Below are 22,077 nucleotides of genomic sequence, written 5' to 3'. Positions count from 1 at the left end.
ATGCTGCTAAAAATATGACCTAACTGTTCTATAAGCCATCTTACAGCCCTGAATTACTGACAGTAACAATATAAGACAAATGCTGTCCATACTGTATGTATCTGTCTGTCTGAATGTCTACACTTTATGGCAAAAAGTACAGCAAAGAACCAAAACATCGAATTCTTTAAAATATCATTATATGGTGTAGCATTTAGATTTGTTTTTACTAAAATTACTGGAATAGTTCATTTGAGGTATCCATATATTTTGGTCACATGGTTATGTTCTGGCGTGAAAGAAAAGCTCTATCAGAGATCGTCCAGTAGAGGGCAACACAACGTTAAGTTTCATTATTGTGGATTGGGATGGAAAGAGACCTTTATGTTACTCTCTGTCATATAATGCATTTTATTTAACTTAATATGATGCATTTAGTGAAATAGTACTGTGTGTGAAGGCTTTATTTTGTATTTTAGTTTATTAATCACAGATTGTGCAATGGTGAGGGAGCTTTGTGCATTTGAGTTTGTCTGCATAGTAATTTCAAAATATCAAACAAAATCCTGCTTTTTTACAGTATTATAAGTTGTACAGAAAGTTCCAACTCTAGTTATGATTGAATGAGCCATGATCAGTTAAAATCAATATTAATGATAATTTGTTAATATGCATTTATTTGATTAAAAATACAGTAAAAACAATAGTATTGTGAAATATTATTACTACTTAAAATAATCGTCTTTTAGTTTTAATATATTTTAAAATTAATTTTGTTCCTGTGATGGCAAAGCTTAATTTTCATAGCTGTGCAGCATTTTTGTTTTTTATTTTTTGTCTTTACTGTCACTTTTGATCAGTTTAATGAATCTGTACTGAATAAAAACATTATGTGAAAAAAAATGTGTAAATTCCACAGAAATGTTTTACTAATTGAATCTTATGTCACCCCATGAGGCTCAAGGTTTTAAATGTATTAGTAATTTTAACATGAATGTTGCATTTAATCTGAATTTAGGCAGTAGGTTATATGCTTGGAATAAGAAAATAAGATTGAGTAACTAATTAATTTACATAATTAAGTGAGACTTAAATTAATCAGTAATTCATAAATGTATTTAATTAAAAGGTTTTAATTAAATGAGGCTTTTCTCCAGATGTTTTCGTTGCAATGAGCTTCAGGGCTGTGTTTATTTATACATGCAGTTTAATACCGCAGAGCTTGTTTGTTGTGTGTGTTTCCACCACTGGAGGGCAGCATTGTGTCACGCTCTGAAACACAGCACAGTTTGATAACAATGTTAGGTAACGTCACACTTTAAATGATCAACTAGATCCTCCTGCAGTGTTTGTCCTCTACCTCCACAGCTGGAGCTGATTGTTCCTGCTCTTACCTGAAAAAGATTTGATTGAAGGAGTTTGTTTCTGTAGATGTTCAAATCTCACCAGTGTGTGATAAAGTTAGAGCTTGATAACTGATCATTAAAGGACCGGAACATCCTGCTTTATGGACGTTTGTGCTAATCATTTTGCCCTTAATTAATCCATAAATCTATAAAGTGTGACACCCAGAGCATTATCATATCAGATGCATATAAACAGCTTTCTGCATGCATGGAAGTTAATGTTTAACAAATTTAGCTTTGGATATAATTAATGATTTAATTGACACTTATGAGCCAGTTTAATAAACAACCCATATTTGGCCATTTTGAAATTACTGGCATTGGTAAATAATATAACTTTTGTGCTAATCATTTTGTCTTTAATTGAGCCATAGATCTGTAAAGTGCATCACCCAGAGCATTATCATATCAGATGCTTATGCACAGCTTTCTGCATGCATGGAAGTTAATGTTTAACTAATTTAATGTTGCAAATGATTAATGATTTAATTGATACTTATGAGACAGATTAATAAACAACCCATATTTGGCCATTTTGAAATGAATATTATGATGTGCACTTTTACAGTTATTATTTTAATTTATTAACATTTGGTCTTACATTTTCTATTAAAAGTGGATTTTTTTTGGATTCGTTGGATTTTGGATTCTGTAATATTTCTGAAAGACAAAAAGTGTCCCTCTGGGAAACTCAGAAATGCCTGTGTTGGCCAACAGAGGGCAGCAAAGTTTTTTTCAATCTGGTAGTAAGTTGCATAAATGTTATAGTAATGATTGAGAGAAAATAAAGGACAACTGTTCTGGCATGTTCTTTAGCAGGTGAATTATATCACGCATACAACTTTACACAAGCATTGTTGTGCTTTATTTAAGTGAACTTATGTGTTTGAGTGTTTGTTTACAGCCTTTTATCCATCTGTTCAAATTGTGGAATTTTGTTTTTTTGAAGTAATAACACATAATGCAATTTGCTGTCATTGAATCTCTTCACCAAATCCACGGTACCCTCACATCCGACCTTTCTTTCCTCCATTGACTCTGTATTTGCTTTGAGTAGCGTTAGTGCGGCTGCCCTGGTGTGTCTGAATTTTCACAAACGTGGATTCCCCGCTGTGATAGTGTTCAGACACAGCGCTAACCGCCGGTTGCACTGTTGAAAGTGTGATCAGGCTGGATTGCTTTTTTTAAAGGCGGGCTTAGAGAGGCTTTTAAGATGCTGGTAGCTTGTTGAGACACAGCATGGGCTCCTTCAGGGTCCAGCGGAGGTGCCACACAAGGACTATGGGGGATTCCAGCCGTCACGAGAGCGTGCTGTATAATTTAGAAATGGCACCTCTCGTCATCTTGATTTCTTTTTCTTTCTCACTCTCGTTCTCCGTCTGTCTCTCTACCCCCCTTGTTCTCATCTCTGCAGTGTCTTTATTCAGACTCTGATTCTTTTAAATGAATAGTTCACCCAAAAATGAGAATTCACGTCGATCCAAACCCACATTTAGGACATTGTTTCTTCTGAGATCCAAGCTGCTTTTTTCATCCAATCAAAGTGAATGGTGACCTGGGATGTGGAGCAAAATATTCAGTGAATAACAAATACAGAGTTTTGGCATTAAAACTCTAGATGTCGCAGTCCGATAGGTCTAGCTTAATCTGTCCTGGTCGACATCGTCACATGGCAGCTGATTGGTTCTCTCCTGTATCAGTGGCCAATGAGCTTACTGCTCAGTATTCAAATACCTGGCTTTTGTTTGCTGTAGCAGTATTGCAGCGCACTTCAGAAACCCTCCACCTTCCCCAGCTCCACCTGTATAGATCTGCTATGGGGTGATTCATGTACGCTATATGGGGGTTATTCATATGTGTAATATGTGCAGCAGCAGTATTTCTTACATATTCACCGCAGCATGTTGTGGATGTATTGGCAACATCGTCACATGGCAGCTGATTGGTTCTCTCCTGTATCGGTGGCCAATGAGCTTACTGCTCAATATTCAAATACCTGGCTTTTGTTTGCTGTAGCAGTATTGCAGCGCACTTCAGAAACCCTCCACCTTCCCCAGCTCCACCTGTATAGATCTGCTATGGGGTGATTCATGTACGCTATATGGGGGTTATTCATATGTGTAATATGTGCAGCAGCAGCATTTCTTACATGTTCACCGCAGCATGTTGTGGATGTATTGGCAGTAGCAAGTCTCGGTACTTGCTCTGCTGCAGCAGCAGCAGCAGCGTAGCAGATCTATTCCGCCAAGACCAAATACATGGCATTACCATGCCAATCCCTCCGAGAGTTGTCATGACAGAAATATAAATCACAGCATATATAAGGATTCAGAAAACTTATATAATATAGTACATGAGTCATATGGATTACTTTTATGATGCTTTTACAGAGCACCATCCACTTCCACTGTATAGATATACGCAGCTCAGATATTTGTTTAAACTTCTCCTTTTGCGTTTCATGAAGAAAGTTTTTTTAACAGTGTGTAAATGACAACAGAATTAATTAAAAAACATTTTGGGTGAGCTATACCTGTATTCTTTTTGTCTGTCTCTCACTAGCCTGCATGTTTTTTCCTCCTTCATCTCAGTATCTTTCAAACTGCTTCTGTTGAAGGGTATGAAGATAAGTGTAGAGGTCTCATAAGAGGAGTTCAGTATGAGGAGAGAGAGAATGTGAGGGGTTGTGGTGCCGTCGAGAGGATACTAAACTGAATTAGTGTTTTTAGTGATTTTGAGACCTCACACCTCATTGCTCTCCAGAGAAAAGAAATAGCATATTAAACAGGACTCTTATAGGCAGAACAAAGCAGCGCAAGGGAATCACGCATAATCTGCTTCATTTGCAACCTAATACAATTACACTAAAACAGATTTAAATGCAATTTTGCTTCATATTTGTACAATTTGCATTCACATTTTCTGCCATTTATTTATTAGACGCACCTTTGATCATTGTATCTACACTGTGAATGTCGGGGGTCGTGACTCTATCTAGAACAGAATCTGTCGGCTGCTGTAACTTTCTCTTCACATACAGGGCAGAAATCATTTTTCTGGTTTGAGGGATTTCTGTCTTATCTTTTAAAAGGCAAACACTGTAACGAAAGTGAAAAGTCACATCTCAGCCGTTTCTCAAGACCTTTCAATAGCCTATTTAAAAAAAAAAAAAGGTATATACCAATTTCATGTTCAGCGTGTCAGCATTTACTGTATATATCTACCAGTTTATAAAGATGAACAGGTCTATATTACTGTGTATAATTTAACTGACCTACCATTGGATTTAGCCATTTAGCCTTTAAACAGGTACTTTATACATTGAAAAAAAAAAAAAAAACTACCTGAGCTAGTAAGTGAGTTATGCCATTGTTCACCTGGAGCAGCTGTTTGGCATAATTGCCATAATTGGCATAAAAACATTTCATTCACTGGCATTCACACCATGTTATTTCCAAAACTAAGTGGCCAAAATTTATCTGACAAATACATATTGTATCGTTCAGATATTGACGAGTTGAGTAGGCAAAGTAATCAGAAAAGATTCTATTTTTCATTGAGATAAATGCCTTAAAGAGTATAAATCGGTTCAAATTTCTCTTCTTGAGTCAGTTATCATGCTGTTGAGTCACATTTAGGATTCTAATTGTGTCCTTGGTTTACCCACAATCCTTCCCTGCAGGCTTCTGCGTTCTAAATGCTGCTTATCATGCATATTTGTGTTTAATTGGGATGCATGTTTTCAGTTGCCCACAAAAACAGCCCCTCAAATAGTTTTACAAATAACCCCTTTTCAGAAGTGTCGTTGCCACAAATATTCACCCAAAGGTGGTTGTTTTCATGAAAGAAATGTACAAGTGGTAAAAACAAATTACATAAACCATGACATTGTCACTACTCAGTAACTGGCTGTAAGCAAATATTCCAGGTTCAATACAATTTAAGCTCTGTCGACAACATCTTTGAAATGCTATCTTTGCAGTCATTTCAACTGGTCCCTCAGTTCATGAAAACTGGAAAAATTGGTGTCCTGTAATGCACTTACAGTATGACTGGTTTCAAATTACTATAAAAATTCCATTTAGAATTTCAGGCTGTTAGAACTGATTACCTATGAAAAGATGCTGTCAATAGAGCTTACTTTATATACACAACTGTTCAAATTTTTAAACGTTCTGGAAATACAGTATAAATAGTAGTGCTGTCAAACGATTAATCGCAATTAATCGCATCCAAAATAAAAGTTTTTGTTTACACAGTATATGTATGTGTACTGTGTATATTTATTATGTATATATAAATACATGTTTATATATTGAATACATTTATATATAATATAAATTATATGAATATAAATATATACATGTAAATACATGTAAATATTTTCAAAATATATACTGTATGTGTATGTATTTATATATACATAATAAATATACACAGTACACACAGATATATTATGTAAATAAATTTTTTATTTTGAATGCGATTAATCGCGATTAATCGTTTGACAGCACTAATAAATAGTATTAGTGTGTAAAATTATTACAATTTAAAAAAGCGTTTTCTATTTTAATATATTTTCAAATGTAATTTATTCCTGTGATGCAAAGCTGAATTTTCAGCATAATTACTCCAGTTTTCAGTGTCACATGATCCTTCAGAAATCATTCTAATATGCTGATTTGCTGCTCAAGAAACGTTTATTATTATTATTATCAATGTTGAAAACAGTTGTGCTGCTAAATTTTTTTGGTGGAAACTGTGATGCAGTTTTTGATCGGGATTTTTGATGAGTAAAAAATCCCGAAGTATTCAAATAAAAGTATTAAAACCTACAAAAATACTTACTTACCCCAAACGTTTGAATGATTGTGTATAGTTTAACTGCACAAAAAACAAAGAAATACATAGTAAAAAGGTCTACAGAGGAATCAGATACTTGATTTGCAGACTGACAGGGTTTGTTCATTGTCTCAGTGAAGCCTGTCCCATGTTTGGTTGGAGAGACTTAGTCATTTCAAAATATCTCAAATTTTTCTTAATTCTTTCTTTCTTTTTGATCTGATGCATGTGTCATTTCCTCTCTGTCAGTATTCTGTCCACTCTGGATGGCTGAGAGCCTTTATAATTAGCCCTGTCTTGACAGAAATATCACTGCTAAGTCATATTCATAGTCATCGTGTCATGTAGTCAGTCATATTGCATTATTATTAGAGCAGAACCTAATTAATGGCATAGGGAAATGATTAGCGCCGTGATGTATAGGCAAACTGCGTGGGTGACAGGTCGTCTTGACACCTTTTTGAGTTGGTTTGTGATATTAATGACAGTATCTTTGACTTGTGATAATGGCATTGCTAATCGAGATGCTAATCAAAGTATCCATGTGCCCCTTTCTAGCAGCTGTATAAGGCACTGTTGCTAGGCAATGGTTGTGACTGCAAATGCATTGTTTCAGAAATGTTGACATGTTCTCATTAGGATTTGCTAAATCATTATCAGTCGACTCTCCTTCTTTCTTTGTGTTCTGGAGTTTGGATGTTATGTCATTAGTGGTGTTATAAGACTCATAGTTAGGATTGGGGATTTGAACAAACCTCTGACCCATCATGTAACTCATCCCACACTGTTCGTGTAACGGGCCTGAATCAAATCTCAAATTGGACGTTTTATTTTTTATTTTTTAAGCTCTCTAGGCAATTATTTTACCTTGGTGCAAGATGAAAAGTAAAAAAAAAAATCCCATAGGTTTGCATTTCATCATAAAACACCATTCAGAATGCCCTAGCCACTTCATAGCAAAGGAATATTTCAGACAAAAATTCACCATCAGCCCATCCAAGATGTAGATGAGTTTATTTCTGCATCAGAACAGATTTGGAGAAATTTAGCATCACATCACCAATGGATCCTCTGCAGTGAATGGGTGCCGTCAGAATGAGAGACCAAACAGCTGATAAAAACATCAGAATAATCCCCACGTAGCCTAATCCACACCACTCCAGTCCTTCAATTAACATTTTGTGAAGCAAAAAGCTGCATGTTTGTAATAAACAAATTAATCATTAAGTCGTTTCAACTTTAAACCGTCACTTCTGGCCAAAATACGGGTCTATAATCCATAATAACAGCATAAGAACAACCATCCCCTGTTGTTCTCTCACATCAAAATCCACCAACATATTTGTTTACAACAGTTTTAGACTCTAAACAGTGCTTGATAAGTGCATATTTCTCTCCTGATTCAGATGATTTTTCACTGCAGAAACCAATATTATGAATAGAGGACTTTTAACCAGAAGCAATGGTTTGAAGTTAAAAAAACGACTTGATGGATTTATTACAAACAAGTTATTTACATAACTTGTGGAATATTGTGATGTTTTTATCAGCTCTTTGGGCTCTCATTCTGACAGCACCCCTTCACTGCTGAGGATCCATTGGTAAACAAATGATGTTAAGCTAAATTTACCCAAATCTGTTCTTTAACAAACTCATCTGCATTTTCGATGGGCTGAGGGTGAGTGAATTTTCAGCAAATTTTCATTTTTATGTGAATTACCAGTCAAAACACTTTTGCAGACTCATAGCAATGTCTTGGCAAACTCCCAGAATTTGCATTGTGGCATCAGGTTTTACACATGAGAAAAGTTGATTTGCAACTCATAAATGCAATGAAACTAAAACCGGAAGAATGTACAGTAGTGGCCAAAATTGTTAGAACACCTGACAGATCTAAAAATATTGACCGTTTTCTGCCTCCAAAACATGATTTCATTTCATAATGTTCGTGAAACATGCAGATAGTTGCTCTGAGCACAACAAATAGCAGATGACGTGAGTCGTACTGTTTTAATCCACTTTTAACTTTAATATTTGGTATGTCCACCTTTTGCAGCAATTACAGCAGCACATCTCTCTGGCATAGTGTCAATATATTTCCTGAGAACGTCAACACTAATGTTATCCCATGCCTTCTGCAACTGAAGCCAAAGACTTTCCTTTGAATGTACAATAGATCTGTCCAGTTTATTTTCCAACTCGCCCCAATTTTGCTTGATGGGGTTGAGGTCCGGACTTTGAGGTGGCCAGGCCATCATTTTTAATGTTCCAGCAGATTCCTTCCATCGCAGGTAGTTTACGGCAATAGTTTGTTTTATGGCTATTGTAATGGACAATTCAACAAAAACAACTGAAACCTCTTAAATATGCCAAGTGTTCTAACAATTTTGGCCACCACTGTATGTAACACTTACTACGAGGCTACGCATCTCTTCAGTTGAGATTAGTTATGAGGAATGAAATATATGGCATTTGTTTCTTGAATTAATAAGATTTTCATCATTTCAGGAGAACATACACTGAGGAATTATTGACAGCTGTAGCCACAATCTACTGCACAACAAATTGATTCATTCGCACCTTTATGTAGCAAGACAGAGGTGAATCCTGAGGTTGAAAATTGACGATAGACAAAAGCACCATGGGGTGGTGAGACAAGGATGTTTAGAAAAATACATATAACAGCTTTTTTGGAGAACAAACGGCTTTTTATCTTTGCACTCATTTCAGGGTGTTACTAGATAGGGACACACAATATACCAGTGGCATATCCGTATCCACCAAAATTAAAACAATTTTTGTATCATTTATATTCATACAGGATAATTGCTTAGGGTTGTTGTTTGTTGCCCTAAAAATCACACTGAAAGAAGGAGAAGTATTTAGTTAATGTGAAATGTCCTCTGGGGCTCTGCAGAGTATTAATAAACTTATCAACTAGCCAAGTAGTTAGTTATTGGTTTCTCAATCGTGTAAGCAACTTGACATTGCAAACTTCACACATCTCCCGGTGGGTCAAGCGCGGGCCATGCCTGAAACTTTGAAACTTCAAGTAGCTTGTTTGTCACCTCTCCTCTGTAATTAAAAATGCTCATTTGAACGTCTTCCAGGCCATGAGAGGACGGAGAGAAGTGTCCTTCAGCTGTGCCCACTGGACCCCTCCTTAGGAGTGGCAAACACTTATCTCCCATCATGCTCAAAGAGTGGGAGTGTGTCCCCTAGAGCGAGCATGTCTTGTACGGGGCTAAGGTTGTTAAGGGCCCTTGGAATCATTTCTGCGTAGTGAACTGTGACCACTGAGCTACAGTCCAGGGAGAAACCACAAGAGGGAGAGTCCTGTAATGGTGTTTGTTCATCTGTGGAGTTGGTGGGTTCCAAGCAATTACTGATTAACGATCTTCGACGGAAATGGACAATTTTTTTCTTTTTTCAGAAAGTTTTATTTGTAAACTATGACTTAGTGAAGCTGTAATTTTTAGTTTTGCAGTGTGGCTTAAATATTATACGTTTTCCCTGACATGATGAGCTGTGATGCCTGAGCATCATGCATTCAAGTCCAGCTTGTAATATTTCCTGATCTTCTTTATTAATAAAATGTGCTAAAATAGCAAAAAAAATCCCACTCTTTAAGTAACACTCATTCTGCAAGGATAGACTTATGCTTTAAATGTATTTAGTTATAATCACATTTTTAACTAAATGAAGTTGAAGCCTAAAGGTGCAGTCATATTTGTCCATTGTTCAGTGATTTTTTTTTAGGGCAAAATCTAGTCATTTCAATAGGAATTCACTCAATTTCCCCATGCAGGTTTCACAGTGGATTCAAGTTTTTCATGATTTTCGCTGAGCTGACCTGCTTTGTTTGAAAATGACCTCTTTGTGGAATTTTAAACAGATTTTCGCTAATATGGCTGCACCTTAAGGAAAAAATTTACATTTTAATATTGCGATAATGTTTCATGTGTTTTTATTGTTTTTTATTTTTATTTTGAGAGTCTAGCAATAGCAAGCTAGCTTTAAAAGCATAAGACCCCACCCTTCCTGCAAATCACTCTCCAAATCCACGCCTCCTCCAAAAAACATGAACGTGCACAAGCAGACCAGAGGCTAACCAGCGACACGATGAGAGACGGCAGTGTTGAATGCAATGCTGTCAGATTACCTCATGTCTCATTCACCAGTGAGAAAACATTACAGTACAAATCGCGTAATATTATAATAATAACACCTTCCATTCTCGCTCTGGTCTGCAGTAGCATAATGAAACGCGCTGATAACCTATCATGTATGCACATTTTGGGAAAAAAGGGTTTATATTCTAACCTTAAAGGTACATCTTAGTAACTAAAGTGTACATACTGTATGTACCATATTAGTAACTTTTTGAAAAGGTACCACCTCAGTGATAGCCTTTGTACCTTTTTTCGAGAGTGATTCTATGATGGAATTGCTGAAAAGTTTAAAAGTTAACATGCATTTTGGAAGTATATAATTGAATAAGATGTAGAATTAAAACAATTCACTTGAATGAAAAATTGAACCACTTTTACAATTAACCTATAAGACGAGTTTGAAAAGTAATTGATTTTCTGTAGCACATTTCACTGTGTGGGTTTCCATCCATCTTCCTGTCTTTCAGCTATTCTATATAAAGGTGCCATCAATCAAATCACAGCAGCCTACCTGCTCTCCCAGAGCTGAAGACATTTTCTACAGAATTCAATCTTTAGAAAATACATTCAGAAAATGATCTACTAAAGGGTTAAACTGAAAAGAATCCCATAGATTCTAAAGTTTAGACATGTTTAATGTCTGTCTGCTGGATTTCTGTTCATTCGCTGTAATGCAGAGTTTAAAGGCAATGCACTGAAGAAAAGACAGAACCAATTTATTCTGCATTTATGTCAACATAATCATTTTTGAAAGAGGAAAACAAACAGAGAGAGCTAGAGAGACTGTGAAAAACAGGGCATGATGCATGATGGTCATCTTCTGCAACAAATGGTGGATCACTAATAGATAAAGTTCACTAAGAGCTTTGTGTTTGTCTCATATTTTAATTTCCCTCTCTTATACATTAATGGTTTTGGCGATTCCATTATGAAGGGAATTTCGAGGGGTTAAATATAAGCTCTATTTGTGTTTGACGTAATCATGGTCTCTAGTTAACATTAATGATGGTTCAGAGACAAATATATATGAAATATAATCTAATAAATGATATAAATGTTTTTTTTTCTACAACACCACAAAACTGTATAAGGGACCCATTTCAGTTAATTTTTTATTTGAAATAGTAATATTGTCTTTAGAAAGGTACTGTAGAAAAATCTAATGAATATGCATTGAATTTCATTTGAATATGTATTAATGAATATGCATTTTTTTTTTCAAGAACAACTTGAGGATGACAAATTACACAGTAATGGAGGTGAGGCACTGTCCGTTTCTCTTTCTCCAGTGCGTTTGTTGTCATTGTGGTGTTTTTACGTATCAGTCATCTTCAGTACTCATTACTTTGAGACATTTCAGACTCACTTTGCTCTCAATCACACATATCCTTTCATCTTTCTTTCTGTTTGTCATGATAGATGCAGTCTGAGTCTCTTCACTGTTGACATCCTTCATCTGGCACTTGGTATCAAAGGTTAATTAAAATGATTTTAGTAAATATTATGCAAAATTAATATTCATTTTATAGGTTAGTTTTGTTTTAATCAAGTTCAGTTTATTTGCTCGAATTGATTGATTTCAAATTGTCAAATTATTTGAGAAAATATGACAAAATATTCATTTTACAAATGTATTTGACTAATGCAAGTTAAATTCCTTTATTCAAATTGCTTCATTTTCAAATGAATTATTTGAAATAATTTTAGTACATAATATTTAAAATAAATATTCATTTTGCAGATTTATTTTGATCAAGTTCAGTTTATTTGTTTAACTATCAGTTTATTTTCAAATGATTAAATACATTTAGTAAATATGATAAAATATTCATTTTAAAACCAAATTTATTAAGTTTATTAAATTATTTCAAATTCATTCATTTTCATATTCATTATTCATTTAGTAAAAACTAAAAGAAATGTTGCTCATTTATTATTTACTTGTCATTCAATTAAATTCAGTTAAATTTGTTTGCATTATATTATAAAAATCAACCTCTATTCTTGTGTAATTTTGTCTCATCTTTCGTGTCTCGTGTCTTGGTTCATCTCATGTAACCTCCTCTCACTTCGTCTTTTTATTTCATCACTTGTTTGCTTCTCATCTCTTCTTTTCTTATTTGTCCTTGTCTTATCTTATCTTATCTCCTCTCCTCTCCTCCAGTGTTTTTTCTCAACCTTACCTGTTCCTCTTTATTCTGGCTGGTACAAACCTCCATCTCTCACACTGTGTGTCCACAGGATCCAAGCAGGACTGGTCCATTCAGTGGCCCACGTCCGAGTCGGGTAAAGAGAACACCCCAGTGGGGCCGTCAGACCCCAGTCAGTGGGTCCGTCTCCAGCTCTCCCAGAGCCCCAAATTGCACTCGCGCTACAGCCAGCACTTGTGCCAGAGTCCCCAGGCCCTGGCGCCCCCCTTCTATTCCCCTCACCCGCATTCGGACCGGCTGACCGTGGACCCTCACTCCGGCCTCTTCCCCTCGCCTCTGGATATGGGACATCACTCTCTCCCTCCTTCCCCCAGACAGAGGCATTTTGCCCACACCCCTCCTCGGACTCCCTTAGTGGTGAACACCATGACCCCTCCAGGGACACCGCAGGTCAGGCGCAGGAATAAGCTGAAGGCCCCTGGAACCCCGCCGCCTGCCAGCCGGAAGCTCATCCACCTTCTGCCAGGGTTCACGGCTCTGCACCGCAGCAAATCCCACGAGTTCCAGCTGGGGAACAGAATAGATGACGCACAGACACCCAAGTGAGTCACACTACATTATACAGCGTTCTGCGTAATGCATTGTGCAGTGCATTTTAAATGTTGGTTTGTTTTTCGGTGTGAGGGCCACATCTTGGTCTGTAGCTCAGCAAAACCAAGTGAGCTGCCTAGGTAGAGAGCATTTTAAAGCATCATAAATGTGCTTTTGACATAAAGGCCAAAAGTTAGGCATGCAGCAAAATTTCCCTTTTAAAATGTGTATATATACACAGTTATATTACAGTATATAGTACAGTTTTATTTATTCCTGTGAAGCAAAGCAAGCTAAATTTTCAGTAGTCATTACTTGAGTCTTCATTGTCACATGATCCTTTAGAAATCATTCTAATATTCTCATTTTCTGCTCAAGAAACATCTCTTATTATTAGTAATGCTAAAAACAGTTGTGCTGCTTAATATTTTGGAAATGGTGATACATTTTAAAAATTATTTTCTTTATGAATGTAAAGTGCAAACAAACAGCATTTATTTGAAATAGAAATGTCTTTACTGTCACCTTTGGTCAATTTAATTGCATTCTTGCTGAATAGACACTGACATGTTTGTGCTAGGAGGTCATCATATTGTATAATTAACCCTTGTCTTATGGAGCAGTAAATTTAGGAAATTATTCTATTATATATATATATATATACTGTATATGGACCTGACTGTATATGCATTTCTGCGTTATTGAATGAAAAATGCGTGCAGATGAACTCAGTTTTACCTGTTAGCAATTAAATTAATATATAAAACTATTAATATTGTACTGTGTATTGTTTTATAAAAAGTACTATATTCCCAAGAATTATCACAAAAACATAAACTAAAATTAAAACGAAATCTTCAAAACAGAAAGTTAATTGAAATAAATGTGGCCTGAAAAAATATATAATAAGAAATATATAATAAAAACATAAAAATATATTTTATTTCAGCTAGTTGCTAAGACATACTTTCTCATTTTGATTTAGTTTAACTTGAAGTACTACATTAACTAAAACTTAAATAAATATAGGAATATTTAAAAATGTTGAGGAATCTTGTTTTATTCTGTTGATATTTTTTGAAATGGTTAACCAAGTAAATCCAAATTTAGTCTTAGGGGTTTGAGAAAAAATAATCTTAAACATCTTTAGTTTTAATTTTGAATAACTAAACCTGGCCAAGAAGGTTTAGTTTCAGTCATAGAAGCTGACATGAAAAAAAAAAAAAAAACTACACTCTTACACACTTACACACTTATACACTTCCTGTAAGATAAAAAAATGAAAAATGAAAAACACAACAAAATGACTAAAATCAACTAAAATGAAAATGGGAAATAAAAAAATACAAATTCAAAATATTAAGAAAATAATAGTATGTCAATGATATAACATTAATAAGTAAAACAAAATACACTAATACTGTTTAAATATCATGTACTTACTGTAGTTCAAGAGCATTAACAGCAATCTATGAGTTTTACAGCTTCTCAAATCAGTAACTTCAGGTTTCATGATGGTTAGGCCACTTGTGCCTTGTGTTGTCTTGAGAGAAAGATAAAATAGAAGAACAGAGAGACATTACTTCCTAGTTTGGATCAGTAAACCAGATTAAATGGCATTAGATGGGTGATTACCAGTCCCCCTGCTCTGATGTGATCCAGACCCTTTCCATGTCCCTTTAATAAGGGCCTGGACGCTGAGAATGCCAGCAAATAGGGAAATCCAATCAGGACAAAGCTATTCCGATGCCTCAAATAGACCTGATTTGGGACTTGTATTGTTCATTTGAGACTTTGCTGATTTATACACAGGACAGTTTGTGAACAGACCATGACAAGGAGCTCATCATGTTGTATAATTAACCCATGTCTATGGAGCAGTATAAGGTACATGGGTCAAAGACAGAAAAAGGGTTTTCAAACATCAAAACGATAAAATGTTAATACAGCTTTATGTGTCCTGCTTAATTGTATTATTTCTGAGCAAAAAACAATGACTATCGGACATTTTTACCATGAGTTACAGAAGACACCCATCAAAATGTCATTCAGTGTAGTTCATATAACAGAAAATCTTGTCAGGCATTTTCAGAAACAGATTTTTTAGATCGCAGTTCAGCATCCAAATACTAATTAATTGTAATTTTAAATCTTTACAAATCTTTCTCACTACCCTTGATAACTACCATGTCTTACCTATTTGTCAGCTAGACGTTTGTAATCATTTAAAATATAATAACATTTATTATGATCTCTTATTCTTTTATACATTTTAATAAGTGCAGATCAGAATAAGTATCTCGTTTAATTTTTACATAAATATATTTGTTATGCTGAATGATGATGTAGCATTATTTCACCCATATTTTGACATTACATTATTTGAAAAATAGACATGTTACTTGCATTTAATATGCTTTTTATGTATACAAGATCACTTTTCTAAATACGATTTGATGCGGACACCAAAGCAGGATGTCTTGTCTTTGACCCACATGCATGACATACCAAAAAGGCCAGGCATATCTCATAGTTTCAGCCTGTGTTTGAATGTAGATTTATGACCAGCATGTAGTTGTGAAACGGAGTTCACTGCTTTAAGCTAATCAGTTGTCAATCCGGATCTACTAAATTTTTGCTTCACTTTATGATCCTATGCACTGAGACCATCTTTTTGATTTAGTTACTTGGTCTCCTCTATCTTATAAATAAACTTGTGATGCTTTGGTTAGTGAAAGTGCGCAGAAAGAATCACAAGCATCACGAAAACAGGGCCAGTATCTGGTATACGTACTTTGGTCGCCACAGAAATGTTGTATGGTTAGTGTGGAAATAGTTGATGGAAATGCGCTTTTGCTGTCTGAACGTGGTTAAAGACTCTCCAAAACAACTTTTCACAATTTATCCAGAATATTAGTCATTTATAGAGGTTTTACAATTTATTTTTTTGAAACAGCTAATGAGCTTGTCTGTCAAACCCACATTTTTTCACTGCTATTGTCGAGGCGTACTTTCTGTATAAAGCCTTAGTGCCTCATAATGCTTTGCTTCATCACCAGTTGCAGGACATTCTAACCGTAATTGTTTCATGGCCGGATTTACATATTTGCTTAAGCTGATTGTGAAATGCTGTGTTTTCAATTCTTACAGTGTTGGTGCTACATATATCTCATTAGAACAGCTGTTTAGTTGAATCATAAAAAAGAGGAAACATAGTTAATGTCAAGACAGGTAAATTAAGTTGTACACCTGCTTCATATTTAAGTCACAACGGATTTGGATTTTCTGGTGATTTGATAGGATCACGACTGAATGAAAGACGCTTAGCTTGTGTGCAGCATGCATCCAAAATGATTACGAATGCATCTTGGTGAGACCCTGTGACAGTCCGATATTGACAGTTTAATTATAATTTGGAGAAAACTCGGAACTGTCAATTAAGAATATGTTGAAGACTTGTAAAAGTCAACATGACATCAAAATTATTTTAGTCATTTATGATCCCCAAGACTGCATTTATGTGAACAAAAATACAGTAAAGCTATTTTATATTTTAATATATTTTACAGTTTTATTTATTTCTGGGACGCAAAGCTGAATTTTCAGCATCATTACTCCAGTCTTCAATGTCACACGATCCTTCAGAAATCATTCTAATATGCTGATTTTCTGCTTAAGAATAATTTCTTATCATTAGCAATGTTAAAAACAGTTGTGCTGCATAATATTTTGGAAATGGTAATACATTTTCTTCATGATTTTTTGATGAATGGAATGTCAAACGAACAGCATTTATTTGAAATAGAAATGTCTACTGTCACCTTTGGTCAATTTAATTGCATTCTTTTGCACAAGAAGGTCATCATTGTATCATTAACCCTTGTCTTATGGAGCAGTAAATCTAGGTGTGTACATGCATGGCATACTAAACAGACAAGGCAAATGCTGGTCATAAAAATACATCCAAAGACAGGCCAGTCTTTAGATGTATATTTATGACCAGCGTTTGCGTTTACTTGTAAAATGGAGTGCTCTGTTTTAAGCTAAACACATGTCAGTCTGGATCTACTACATTTTTGCTTCACATTCAGATCCTAAACACTGAGACCATCTTCAACGGTCCTATAAATGAACCTGTGATGCTTTGTTTTGCAGAAATATTGTGTAAAAAGCATTATAAAAGCATCAAGCATCATTATTCGGCACTGTATTAGCAAATTCACTATCTGATATAATCTCTATGTTTCAATATGCAATCAATTTTAGATGGATAAAATTAAGTCCCACTCTTTTTCTTGTTGAATATTTGCTTTAGTTTTCGAATGTGTCACATTATGGGAGTAAAATGACCAATTCATGTTGACTTTAAGAGTATTATACAAATGTCAGAGCTGTGGCCTAGTGGTTAGTGCACATGCTCTATACACAATGAAGACATGAAGAGACGTAGAATCATCTTTGCCCTGAAATAACACGGTCGACTAGTAGTTGAGATAATTATCACCTTTAGTACAGTGGAAATAGACTGCCATAACCTGAGACCCAGTCCACGAGCAAGACACCACGTAATGAGACTCAGACCAAGGCCACGTTCATCCAGTCTCGAAAGGTCTCAAGACTAATACTGCAAGATCCCCGCTTCAACTCTGCTCTGTGCTGTTAATGAAAAACCTCAAGAATCATCTACAAATCTTTTATTGAAGAACTTTTATATGCAAGAGCTCAGACATGGGTTGTTTGCGGTCTGAAATTGTGGTTCTCTTCAGGAATGGGCTCTTTTTGTCTCGAGGGACAAAAGCGACCATGTTTCTTCCTTATAATTACAGACCTTTTGACAGCTTGCATTAACCTTTGACCCTCACGCACGCTCACACGCACTCCAGAATTCCAAATGAGGGATTTTTAATGAGACAGATGGACAGAGGAATACTCTCAACATTCAAATGTGCATCTAGCACAGAAGAATCTGAATTATGGAGACCGTGAGAATGTGTCTATCCTTTAGTCGTCTCATAAAGCGCTAACATGAATGCCATTTTCTATCTGGTCATCATTCATGGTGTCATTTGCGCTGTGCAGCATTCTTTCTATTTGCCGGGTCCTGTATTATATAGTATGTTTGTGAGATGTTATGTGTGGAATGCTTGACAGCTATTTTATTACATCTGGCAGGTTTGAAGGGGAAAACTGCTGGAACGGAGAAGCAGGAGATGATGAAATTAGTGCTGTTTGATTTGCATGTCATCTGATTCCGCCTTTGTGATTGGATCATAACTGATAGGATTTTTTAGATTCATTTGCCATTGTAATTTGTTGAATATGATTTCAGTGGTGTTTTATATGTGTCTCCACTTTGGCTGAATAACATGAGTGTGTCAGTTTCAATGTCTTCTGGGAGTCTTGTGAATTGATAGTAGAGCGTTTTATATAACTGTATATACTGTATATATACAGTTGAAGTCAAGTGTTTACATACACCTTTCAGAATCTGCAAAATGTTAATTATTTTACCAAAAAAAGAGGGATCATAGAAAATGCATGTTATTGTTTATTTAGTACTAACCTGAATGAGATATTTCTCATAGAAGATGTTTACATATAGTCAACAAGAGAAAACAATAGTTGAATTCATAAAAATGACCCCGTTCAAAAGGTTACAGCCCCTTGATTCTTAATACTGTGTTGTGACCTGAATGATCCACAGCTGTGTTTTTTTGCTTAGTTATAGTTGTTCATGAGTCCCTTGTTTGTCCTGAACAGTTAAACTGCCCGCTGTTCTTCAGAAAAATCTGTCAGGTCCCAAATCCTTCGGCTCTTAATGCATGGCTTTTCCTTCTGGAACATCTTTTTTTTTTATGAATTCAACTATTATTTTCTCTTGTGGACTATATATAAACATCTTTTATGTGAAATATCTTATTCAGGTCGATATTAAATAAACAATAACATGCATTATGTATGATCCCTCTTATTTTGGTAAAATAATTAACATTTAGCAGATTCTGCAATGTGTATGTAAACGTTTGACTTCTACTGTGTGTGTGTGTGTGGGTGTATGTATATATATTCAAAAATAAATCATATATTCCAAAGAATTATCACAAAAACAGAATATTTCATATGTAAAATATTTATAATATTTATATTTTATATATACAAATTATCTATTTTTGGTGAGTTAATAAATATATCTTAAAAAATGATCACAAAAATAAAACTATTGACATGGTTTCATTTTATATATGCATATATGTATACACACACACACATACACACACAATCTCAGCCGATCTTTGCAACACCCAGCAGTCGTCACATTCTCTCTCTCCATTTGAAAACACACTCCTGTCACCTCTTAAACTTTTTTTAGCATGGAGTGGAAGGCTATAAATTTTGCTTATGTACCCAGGCCACCTCTCTCTCTCTCTGCCCTTTTCAAGCTGAGTACTGCTCTCCGCTGTAGAGATAATTAGCAAGGCTTATTTGCTATGCTAATGAGCGTCAACATGCATCTGCATAAAGGCCAATGTCTCTCCAGGCCTCTGTGCTAGTCAACTAGTTGATGAGCCGGATGACAGTTAATAGAGTTGGGGAAGCTGCTTTAAAACTGTATGCATAGCTTCCCAAATGACATGCTACTCATGATTTAAACTACAGTCAAAGTGAAGATTTTGTAATATACCAAATTATGTTATTCCTGTAGCTCAAACAGTAGAGCGTGGCACTAACAACGCCAGGGTCATGGGTATGATTTCCCAGGGAATGCATGAATTGTGTGCATGCATGAAAAAATTGTATACTTTGAATGCATTGCAGGTCGTTTCAGATAAGTGTTTGCCAAATGCATGTGTGTAAATTTAAATATAATTGATTTTTACGATTTATCTTGCAAAAAATGACGATCTGAGGGGCAGCATCAAAGGTATAGTTCAACCAAAAATACAAATTATGTCATGTACTGTGACAACCTTTTTTTTTTTTTGGCCATACAATGAAAGTCAATGAAGTACAGTTTTATTTGGACTCTGACGTTCTTTAAAATATCTTTAAGCGAAGAAACTCTCAGTTGTTGAAGAACAACTTTGTAAGTGATTTTTGGGTGAATTATCCCTTTAAAAGACACAATTACAGCACAATGAATTTCATATGACAGACTTTTGATGTCATATGACAGTTTGTGTGTGAATAACATCAGCAAATAAAATGCAAAACAAAAAATACAATGGTAACACTTTAGTATAGGGACCAATTCTCACTATTATCTATTTGCTTATTAGCATGCCTACTGTTAAAATATTGGCTGTTTATTAGTACTTATAAAGCACATATTTTGCACGACCATATTCTACATCCCTAATCCTACCAAATACCAACAACTAACTTACTACCTATTAATAATAAGCAGCAAATTAGGAGTTTATTGAGGTAAAAGTCGTAGTTAATGATGTGTTAATATGGAGAATTGGACCTTAAAATAAAGTGCGGCCAAAACCATATATATAATGTATAAACACTTCACATTTTAATTTATTTCACATATTGCTTTATATTTTATTATTTGATTTTCACATTGCAATATCAGAGTTTTCATAGAAATGTGCTTGTCTTTGATTTCTGTGTGAAATAGACCCTCATTTAAGCTGTGAAGTCATTTCAATTGCACTCTAGAACATTGTCACGCACATGACATTTATTAATCCTATTCAAAATGAGTGAACGCTATAAAGTACATGCTGCATTATACATGTATGTGTGAAAGTTTACATTTATAAAGTTATCCAAAAGAATATACTGTATGTTAACTTTAGAAAAGTTAAGGTGTGTTTGTGCAGTGCTTAATGAGAGTGTGTATATGCATGGGAACGGCTGCCTTTATGGCAAATGTTAAGCACTCCTTTATTTATTCTGATGAGCTCGGGAGACTCCGATGGAGAAATGGAGTAAATACAGGAGAGGGAGGAGGTGCATGAATCACGCCGTGAAGCCTTTTCTTCAAGTAATTCTGCCGTGGATTACTTGAAATTGAGAAATTTGCATCCCATTCGAAATGAGCCTCTGTGTTTGGATTGATTAGGTCTGTTACCTCCCCTTTACTCTGTCTCCCTCCACATCTCTCACTTTTAATGTGAGTGTTTTTTATGGCTGAAAACTTTTGAAATGAGATGAGGAGCAGACCTGTGTTTGATCATCGCGTATAGTTCAGGGCTATTGCGGCGTTGGGGCTTCAATCTAAAGGATATGGAAATAGGATCGTGTTCCTTTGGGCTCACAGAAGTCATACAAAAATGAGCGAATCAAGCATATTATGATGCAACAGAATGCCAATAGACATTTTGTGTATAGATGTATGTAGATTTGTATTAACATTGTATTAACTGAAAGCCAAAATTTTGCGAGCAGTAAGGCCATATTTAGTTGTGCAGTCATTGCTGGTTTTTGTATAAAGGCCTTGTCTAATGAACAGTTTAGGGTTATATGTGAAAATCCAAAGTACCGTATTATCATGCATATGAGTCATTAAACAAAGAATACAGACAGATGGGATCACCTCTACACAATGAAAAGTGATTTAAATTTGTAATTGATGTGTGATGAAATCTTTTCTGAATTTCTAGACTGGGGAAATGGATTTATTTTAGCTAATATTTTGTACTTTCATCAACTTTTGGACCTAACAGCAAATGTTAGTTCTTGGCCAGTGGAAGATTGAAGTTGCTAATGAACAAAGGATGTTCTGCGGTTTTGTGCAGCCTAGTCATTTTTAAATAAATAATTGTTAAATAGAGCAAGGGAAGATCTGGTGTTGAATCATGCATTACCGGTTTGTTTTTAAAGGAATAGTTCACCTAAAAATTGCTGAAAATTTACTCAGGTCATCCAAGATATAGATGAGTTTGTTTCTTCATCAGAACAGATTTGGAGAAATGTAGCATTACA

At 35.2% G+C, this 22,077-nt stretch overlaps 1 protein-coding gene across 1 annotated transcript in view; it reads left to right on the top strand.

The window, feature by feature from the left end:
* LOC107704958 (kinase suppressor of Ras 2-like) overlaps positions 1 to 22,077 on the top strand; it is an 85,610-nt gene that overhangs the window by 9,393 nt on the left and 54,140 nt on the right. The window contains exons 4-5 of the mRNA XM_016508046.1: positions 11,623 to 11,658; positions 12,641 to 13,151. Coding sequence (XP_016363532.1) covers positions 11,623 to 11,658; positions 12,641 to 13,151 — 547 coding nt within the window. The remainder of the gene's footprint in view (positions 1 to 11,622; positions 11,659 to 12,640; positions 13,152 to 22,077) is intronic.

This window comes from Sinocyclocheilus anshuiensis, unplaced genomic scaffold (assembly GCF_001515605.1).
Source record: "Sinocyclocheilus anshuiensis isolate Anshui unplaced genomic scaffold, SAMN03320099.WGS_v1.1 scaffold117, whole genome shotgun sequence".
Taxonomy (NCBI): Eukaryota; Metazoa; Chordata; class Actinopteri; order Cypriniformes; family Cyprinidae; genus Sinocyclocheilus; species Sinocyclocheilus anshuiensis.
This window is presented reverse-complemented; position numbering and strand designations above follow the sequence as displayed.